Consider the following 9,373-nt stretch of genomic DNA (forward strand, 5'->3'; position numbering starts at 1 on the left):
TTTTTGCCAGAACAGCCCTGAAGCACGGGCAGCGTCCTTGCATCCCCCACACATTCGTTGCGTACTTGCTGCACTCAGGGCAGTGCAGAGTGACAATGGAAAGTTTGTTCTTGACGCTCCTGGTCAGACGCACAGACTTAGGCTGTGAAACGGTGCCTCGGGGATTTAGCGAAGGGAAAGGCCATCCCATCGCGAGCTGAAAGGAGGTGGCTCAGAGAAGGCTTTGTGGAGGAGGTAACATTTGAGCTGAGCGCTAGGACTTGACCTTGCACATCTGGGAAGAAACAAGTCGTTAGAGCCAGTGGACCTGTGCAAGCGCAAATATCCGCCAGCGTGCTCAGGAAGGGTGTGCTGGGAGATAGGCCGTGAGGGGAAGTCGCAGTGGTCACGATAAAGAAGCGAGCAGGGTGCAGATGGGGCAGGCCCAGGCTGACTTTTCAGCTTAGATAATGGAAGGAAGGTAGCACCGTGGACAGACACAGGGCAATTATGGGAGAGCCTGGCTTGAAAGAGAATATGTGATGTGTTTTGAATGCTTTATTTATTTGAGATTCTGTCAGCAGACTTAGGTGGTGACATCCAGCAGGTATTTGGAAATATGGGATCACAGCTCAAGAGAGGTACAACCTGGAAGTTTTAGCTGCAACAAATAGTTAGGCTCACGAAGGGAGAGCAGATAGAGGGCGAGAGAACCAACCGCAGACGGGGGCAAGGGTCTGCGTTTCCAGGTTAGGAAGGTGGAGGCGCAGGCCGCGCGGAGAGAAGCAGGCGAGCGCGGCTTTGCAGGGCGTGGGCAGGCGCGGGCGGTGTGTCAGGGGCCACAGCACAGGCCAGGCTGCAGAAGGCTCCCTAAGGTTGCGGGACTAGCGCGTCCCAGGGCCCTCAGGCATTTGTCTCCAACGTCGTAGAGGGGGTTGAAGCCAAAATGCACAGAATAAAAAGTAAACGAGTATAACAGAATGAGTACAAAATATACAAAATACTCTTTTAAGAAGTTTGGCCAGTGAAGAAGAAGAGGGAGAAGGAAGAGCGTATGCCCAGGGTAAGGAGCAGCCGCAGGTGAGTGGGCCTCGCGGTCCCTCCGCACGGGCCCTGGGCAATCAGAGGGCTGGGCCAAGGATGCTCACGCAGGGGGTCAGCCTTGGAGAGGAGGCAGCGTGGTACTTCCTGGGGGAAGCAGAGGAAGGAGAGCCGATGGGAAGCACTGTGGAGAGATGGGATCGGATGGAGGGCAGGACAGGCATTCACACTGGAGACAAGGATCATCTAAGAAGCTAAGAGGGACAGAAATGGGGCAGGTAGGAAAGATTTGACATACACCCTAGGGTACGCCACCAGAGAACATAACAGTGAGTGAGTGGAAGGTAAATAAAAAGATGACTAAGCCCCGTGGGTTCAGATCTGTCCCCGGTGCCCCTGTTTCTCAGTGTCTTAGTTCTCAGCGCGCGAGTCCCCACCCTGCTGCAGTCGGTCCCTTCCTGGAGCCGCTGCTGTCTGGGCAGGGCTCCTTGCTACCGAGTCCCAAGTCCACCGGGCCTGCTTCATAAGCCCCTGGTCCCCCAGTTAAGCCTTCTCCATGTCTGTCCTCCTAAGTGGACCTTCGTTACAGATGACACTGAGCTGCTTCCGTGCGACCAAAGACTAGAATGTTAATCTGCCACTGCCGCCCCACATAAAACCTTCATTACTAGTCACTTCACTGTCTTTCAGCAACTCTGAAAGATACTTTATTTGCTGACTCTTACAGTGATTTTGGCTACTTCCGTCCAGAAAATGACTCCAAATGTGTGGAACAGCCAGAACTGAAGGGCCACGATCTGGAATTTTGTCTGTACGGCAGAGAGGAGCACCTGACAACAAATGGGTGAGGCAGCTCTCCTCCTGAATCGAGACGGGCGTGTCCTCACCGTGCAGAGTGAGCCCCCACTCACAGCGCCCCACACCTCCATGCAAGCAGTCTTCTAGAGCATACTAGGAAAATACTGTCTAACAGAACTTTCTGTGGCGCTGGAAATGCCCTCTCATCTGCTGTGTCTGATATGGTAGCCACTACCCTGTGTGGCAACTGAGGCACTGAACTAATTTTACTTAGTTTAAATGTAAGTAGCCACTGTATTAGGCAGTGCTGCTCTGGAGGGGACACAGTGCCCCCCCCAAATACTCCCCCCTCCCATTTTTGTACCACGCGTTAATGTGCTTTCTTTGGGTCACTGTTCTTTGGCCCGATCTCTTAAGGCAGAAAGGTAGGCATGCCTCTGCAGCAAGGCCGGGGGTTGCTTGGTCTGTTCAAGGCCTGGAACTACACAAACATCCCCAGAACATTCCTGTGGCTCTCCCCTCAGGCTGAAAGGTGGTGGAAGTTTGAGAAGCTTTTCTGCAGCTTTTCAAATCTTGTTTTCAGGAACGAGGCAAGAATCCAGGAGTACATCCTAATGGTCTGATAACAAATTGTCTCTGCCTTTTCAGGTACCGAAAAATTCCAGGAGACAGATGCCAAGGTGGTGTGAATCCAGTCCGAGAAGTAAAAGACTTGAAAAAGAAATGCACAAGCAACTTTTTGAGTCCTGAAAAGCAGGTATGCTAAAGTAGACCTGGTTCAGGTACCAGTGGGATTTTGTGTTCTGCCAGGCACAAAGGGACAGCATTAAGGATTTTATTACTGAATACAAAGTGGCCAAACTACTTCGGGCAGGCTTCGCTGTGCACAGGAAACCACTGGGATGGAGGATGGGTCACACGCGATGATAAACTCCCTACTAAAAACTTTTTCATTGGGGAAACAATGTAGAATTCCGTAAAATTGTTTCGAATCTTGGGAGCATTGGGTTGAGGACATTTCTGGAGCTGAGAGTCATTTACGGAAAAGACTTGAAGTCGGGCTGTTAAGGGTGGGAAGAGAGGAGCCTGGGGCCATCGTTTAGGTGGGCTCTGGCCTGAGTCACGCCGACTGCATTCCTACTGGACAACTGAACTATGATAGCAGTGGGTTTGTGATGTGGGAGCAAGTTACGGGGCTGATTACAGCTCTGTAGTACTGAACTGTCTGGTGAGGATGTAGAAAATGGTGAAGAGGAAACCTCTTGATAAAGAAGCACTGGACCAGCAGTGTGATTGGGGCAGTCAGCTGTGGGCCCCAGTTTCCTAATCCATAAAATGGGAGCTGGACAATCTGCTGTCCTCTCCTCTCTGGCCTTCTAAGGGATGAGGGCCTGACATGGGCAGGATTAGGAAGGTAGCAGGAGCAGAATGTGTGGGTGTGTGTCCTTGTCAGAGGGCAAGTTCCCTCTTCTCTGCACCCGACCCTGCACTCCTGGTGGCTGTCCTCAGAATGTGTGTGTGTGACTGCACAGGACTCCCGCGCCCAGGGACACAGCGTGTCCCAGAACCCAGCTCTGCCTCCTCTTGGATTCATTGAAAACACGCACTCCCTATCTCCCACCCTGCAGCAGGTTAGGTCCCACTCCAACAATGATATGAAAAGGCTTATTTGTAAAAACATGCCAGAAATTAAGTAAAAACAAGTGTCTTTGTGTTGCATGATGTCCTGCCTGATCCGGCTTTGGCCCAGCTCCTTCCCAGGTGCTGGCCCTGTTCCAGATTCGTTCAGCCCGCTGTTCTCATGCTCTCCCTTTCCTGCTGTGCCCCTAAGTGCTCCACCACTCCACACGGCTAGCAGAAAACAGCCTCAATTGCTTTTTGACCTAGGTCTCTGCCGAGGCTCCCAGGGTAACCCGGACAGTAGAGCCCCTGAGTTTGGACCATTCTGGCAGCTTTGGGGCAGCCAGCGTTCTGGTTCCCCTCTGCTATCGGTGATCCACTCCTGGTAGCACTGAGACAGTCCGTTGAGGGGCCTGGGAAAGCACGAGGGGCCTGGAGACTGCAGACCATTCACTGAGAAACCAGGGGAAGGAGCAGCCTCATGGAGCTCAGTCCTAGAAGGTGCACACCTGAAATTGTCTGTGTTTTAATTTGTCGAGAACTCCAAGTCAAACTCTGTTCCAATCATCCTGGCCACCGTGGGATTGATGCTGGTCACAGTCGTAGCAGGGGTGCTCATTGTGAAGAAGTACGTCTGTGGCGGAAGGTAAGGAGCATGAAAGTTGATCAGAGGTACTGAATTCCAGCCACAGAGTCAGCCCAGGGCGTGTGGTTGAGTCGGCCCCCTTAGCAAAAACTTGCTAGTTGAAGCGATGTTCCTGAAGCATCGGGCCCAGAACTTCTCAGAGCTTCTATCTGCCACATGCCAACTATGGGCTGTGCTTCCTGTGTGCGGGCCTCATGCTGTGAGTGTATACAACTCAGAAAACCCACAGTCTTGTCAGAAACGCATCCCCGCTCGCCGCATGAGGGTCACGGAGGTTTCCCTCCCCAGGTTCCTGGTGCATCGCTACTCCGTGCTGCAGCAGCACGCAGAGGCCAACGGTGTGGACGGTGTGGATGCCCTGGACACGCCCTCCCGCACTCATAAGAGTGGTTATCACGACGACTCAGATGAGGTGAGACCATTTCTTCTGGAGGGGTGCTCCAGAAGTACAAGAAAAGAGTGTTTCTTTTCCTGTTCGTAATCAAGATCCGATTGAGGCAGAGGAGGGTGTGAGCCAGGAGCAGGCACTTAATGACTGTAAGAGTTGGCCAGCCCGGAAACCAGGTCATAACTTTCAAAAGAGGAATTTTTTAGTGTGCAAATAATATGGTCTCTGTTTCTCTTCCCAGGACCTCCTGGAATAGCTCCTCAAAGGAGCTGGGACCGAGCACAGATGATGGAACCGCAGTACCTCTCACACGCCCGACTTGGGGGAATAAATTTCCCATTGCGAGGGACCCAGCTGTTTCTGCTGCTTCCACCAAAGCCAAAAGGATCTGCGCTAAAGAAATGCAGGGGGGTGGGGACCCTAAACACTCTCACGATTGGCTCTGAGAAGGGGGGGGATACTAAATTCTTTAATTTTTTATTTCAAGTTCTGTCTTTTTGCAAAGTATGGGTTCTTTTGGTTTTGTTTTTGTTTAGTAAGGGAAATGAAATGGGATTGGAAGGGAACTTTTCACTAACCGCCCCCCCCTTGCATGTTTTGCATGGCACCTGCCCCCAGGGCCCCAGGGCACCTGCCAACCCCAGCATCAGCTCTCACAAAGTACTCGGTGCTGTCCCCGGGCTCTGCTGGCGATGCGAAGCAGCCGCTGAGAGGGACTCGACAGGGACTCGGGGCTGCAATGACTGGCCTGGCCTGGCGGCCTTTCCGCGGCCAGGGCCAGCCCTGCCCTGAGAACGCTGCACGCCAGCCCCCTCACACATACGCCACCTTTGCTTGCTTGCTTTTTGGGGGACCATAGACCACAGTGGTGTCTCTTCCCCTCCACCTCTGTTTAATTAGGCAATACCCTTGTTAATTGCCCTTTGGCAACTGACTTAACCATGTGCTTCCAAGACACTAAATCAGGAAAACTTAAAGGGCAATATTTTTAACTTGGGGCAGGAAGAAGGGAGCAGCAGGGACTTGACTAGATTTAGCAACTATTAAAGGACAAATTCTTGCTTCTTCCAAGATCTTTCCAGCCGTGCTTCATGTTTGTGCCAGTGGACTTGCTCAAGGACAGGGTTAGGGCTTGCCCTGGATGTCTGCCCAGGCTGAGTGGTCTCTCTGCTGGAGCCGAGGGAGGGTGCCCGTGGTGGCCCCTGAGGACCGAACATCACAGTCTTCCATGTCCTCTGCCACCTGTGGGCACAGTGGTGAATCCTTAGGACGGCCGCTTACTTGCTTGCTTCCTCTTGGACTGCTGTTGCACGCCGAGCCAGGACTAGACATGTTTTCAGATTTATAGGCTGTTTTTTAAAAATCAGGATTTTATTACCAGGCTCTCCTCCTCACCCATTTTTCCCAGCTTGGCCAAGGAATTTGTTGGCATGAAACTTTTGGCGGAACCAACTGAAAACACACGTCCAGTGTAGGTGATGTTTTACGTGATGCATTAAGTTCATACTTTAAATTTAAGGAAGTTTTCCATTGGACATTCTTTCAAGTCAACAACAGAATGTGGTGAGGTCGATTTTTGGGGGGCCACACAGTAATGGAAAGCTACAATAATTCGTTTTAATACAGCTTGAACATTTGCTATCCAGGAATATAGTATAGTACATTTTTGGTCTTAGCATCCCTACTGTGCTGGCCACAGATTCTCCCAGTGATTATGATTGGGACATTCTTTGGTAACTGCCATTTTGCTGCTAGTTCATTTTATGGTGATAAAGTCATGAAAAAGTAAACGTGCCAAATCAACTTTTGTCAGAATGCGTGAGCAGATGGCTGCGTTCTCTCCTCCCCAGAATGGATTAAGCAGCAGCAGGGAAAGTGGGAGAGGGGGTGGATGGAGAAGGTTAGAGACTTCAAAGCTTGCAGCAGAACTAAATGAGTCAGGGAGCTTCAGTTGGGAAATAAAGCTAGGACAGTTTTTGTGAAGAGAATTCGTATTTGTTCGAGCCAGAGAGCACTGGTCTTTTGGGAAAAAGACCATTTTCCCGAAAGTGCTCATTCATTTGGCAGAGTTTTTAAATTTAAAAAAATTCCAAAGATAGACCAGCTCACAAATGATAAAGCCTCGGTCTTTCTCCTGGACACCCTCACCTCCTGCCCAAAGTGATTTTGATGCCCAGCCAAGACCCACTTTTGCTGCACTCCTTCTCCCGGGGTAGATGTGCCCGTATGTGGTCATTCTCTGATTTGTTTTAGGATGCAGGAAAGTTAATCTTCTCTAATAAGGTGAGAGCGCTGTGCTTCTAAGGGTATCTGGGATTTCTGTAGAACTTGGCAGTTTTCCGAGCACTTTCTCTTGGCATTATGTCCCTGGAAACTTACAACATTCTCGATGAGACTTTCTCTTTGAAGGCAGGGGTTTGTCATCCCCATTTTTCTGGAGACAGAGCTAAGGTACAAAAAGTGAGTAAATTGTCCAGGTCCCTGTGTGCATCGTGAGCAGTGCTGGTCGGCTGTCTTCAGAGCTCTTCAACGTTTTTATGCGTGCAGGTGCTGCGGGCCTGGAGCAGGCAGGGCTCCTTGCGTACGGAGGCCTCGCTGTCCTTTAGGATAGGGGTCGGTGGCATCTCTGTGGGAGCAGTAGGGAGCACCTCTTTGCCACTGTGGTAAACAGAAAATTTTATTCTCCTTTTTTTTCATGGCTGAAAAAGAAAAATTAATGGTAATTTTGAATATGTGTTTAGAAACTGCCCCTCTCCTGGTTGCAGGAGTGAGCTCTCCCTTGATGAGCCACCCTTCTCCCTTCTTGTTTTCTCGTCCCCGTCTGGCTTGCTGGCTGGCTCGGTTGTTTGGAGGACTGCTAACAAGCCTGGCTTCCCCACTTCATTGGCTAGTTAGTTTCCTGTCTCTGCCCGCTCACTCACAAACGTACGCCGTCAGCCGGAGAGTATAACCACCTAAATCCATGACAGCTTCGAAGAGAAAACAATCTTTAATTTGTCCTACTGACGTTAGGTTAGGAGCCTTATCTTTGAAAGTAAAGTGTAGCTTATCATTGTATAAAACCTCAGGCTTGATGGTAGGAGAAGAGACGATTTCTGGAGGTCTTAGCGATAGGATTGAGCATTGTACGATACGTTGGACATAGCCATCTACAGTGATCTGAGCTTTTAGATCCAGGCAGAGAACTCACCATCCCTCACCTGTGATAGGCGTTTTGGACCTACAGGGGCTTTCGGTTTTTAACGACTCTAGAGGCCAGGGGTACATGCACCTGGGCTGGTATTTGAATGGGGGCACCACTTAGGAGAAGAAAAACGTCTGGAGGGTTCTGGCTATTCTAAGCTGGGCTCAGGAGATTGAATAGATTAGCTATAACTGAAATTTAGAATTTGACATCTGCCTCTGAGTAGGCTTTCCGGTGTATACCTCTCTAATTCCTGGGTTTGCCTCTGGGCCTCTCCATGCCCAAGCTGGCCTTTCGTTCCTGACACCTTAGTACCAGGCTGGCCAGCTCCAGCCCCTGCGCTGGCTCTCTAAACCACAGCTGGTTCTCCCGTGGCCTTGGTCACAGGGCCAGGATACCGAGAGGAGTGCAGGGTGGCGGGGCTGGCCGAAGTTTCAGTCAGTTCTCTATGTTCTAGGCCAATCCTCCAAGTAGAGAGGTCCTTTTATCCTTCGGGAGAGCCCTAAAGAACCCTGCCTCTATATGCAGTGGTTTGGAGCTCTTCCTGCTCATTGTGGGTACATCCTCCTCGCCCCATATGAAGCCTGGATACTTGGAACTGCTAAAATCGGAGATTCAGCTTTTCAACTTTGCTACTTATCTGGCCTCAAGCAGGGAGGTAAACATGGACTTAAATGTCCTTTGAACAAAACCAAAGTGTAAGATGTGCCGCATGACAGAGTGCTAGGGAGGGCCAGACCTTCAGCGCTGGCCTTCAGCAGGTGCCAGACATTCTGTTTCATCTGCCACCCGTGTGCCCAGCAGCTCTGGGAGCACCGCCCTGCCTGAGCAGCGCCGGGCCTTGCACTCATGGAGGCCAACTGACATAGCAGGAGCATGTTGATTCCTTGGTTATGTTGCATTATAACAGTAAGAGTCAGAACATTAATTTGAAACTGTCTTCAACAACTTGCTGTATGCATTTTTTCACACCAGTACATTCTTAAGCATCCTTGTTTATATAGAATAACATAAACTAATCTGTACCTTTATATATATATGTACATATATACATGTATAATCTGTATAGTGTACATGTTAATGATTTATTGATATGTCCCAAATCTTTCATGCAGCCCTCATCCTCCGCATGCCCTCGGTTTGTGGTCGGGTGACTTGAATGTTCCCCGAGGATCCTGCCCACCTCCCGTGTTTGGACGTCTAGGGAAGGAGGGTTTTGGTCGTACCCTCATCCTCATGCACAGAAATGCTCAGGGTCCCCATGTGCCTGTTGTTCAGCCCTCTCTTGTCTCTCATTCCCTTTCTGAGCATGTGGTCCCTCCCTGCCCTGTAACTTCTCTGCCCCTCCCCCAGCTGTGGGACAGCTGCCTTCCTACTGAAGTGTAAAGCAGTACTAACATCATTACTGCATGTGCGCTAAAAACCCAAGTCTTCTGTTCCCTTGGGACAGAACATTGCATGTGGGGTGGGATAATCAAGTTTCAGTGACCCATGTCAGTTACACAACAAAGCCAGATCCCATAGCAAAATTCCACAAAATGGAAATCAAACTTAAATTTCTTTATTAGCATTGTGTAAATAAATCTGGATGTGTTTAACTTTGTACTGGTAATTTTCTGTATATTTGCAATATTTGGGTTAGAAATAAAACAGACTGGACTTTGTTACCTGACCTATCAAAATGACTAGCTACATTTTGTTGCCATGATAGATTTCC

At 50.0% G+C, this 9,373-nt stretch overlaps 1 protein-coding gene across 4 annotated transcripts in view; it reads left to right on the forward strand.

Annotated features, from left to right (window-relative positions):
• SORT1 (sortilin 1) overlaps positions 1–9,328 on the forward strand; it is a 63,528-nt gene extending 54,200 nt beyond the window's left edge. For 2 of the 4 annotated variants that reach the window (XM_025872347.2, XM_025872348.2), the window contains exons 16-20: positions 1,748–1,864; positions 2,467–2,575; positions 3,978–4,084; positions 4,373–4,496; positions 4,714–9,254. In XM_025872347.2, coding sequence (XP_025728132.1) covers positions 1,748–1,864; positions 2,467–2,575; positions 3,978–4,084; positions 4,373–4,496; positions 4,714–4,728 — 472 coding nt within the window. In that variant the 3' untranslated portion in view covers positions 4,729–9,254. The other 2 variants (XM_073896196.1, XM_025872349.2) reach the window with 2 other exon arrangements.
• The last annotated feature ends 45 nt before the right edge of the window (positions 9,329–9,373 follow it).

This window comes from Callorhinus ursinus, unplaced genomic scaffold (genome assembly GCF_003265705.2).
Source record: "Callorhinus ursinus isolate GAN/ISIS: 27379988/994484 unplaced genomic scaffold, GSC_fseal_2.0 scaffold9, whole genome shotgun sequence".
Taxonomy (NCBI): domain Eukaryota; kingdom Metazoa; phylum Chordata; class Mammalia; order Carnivora; family Otariidae; genus Callorhinus; species Callorhinus ursinus.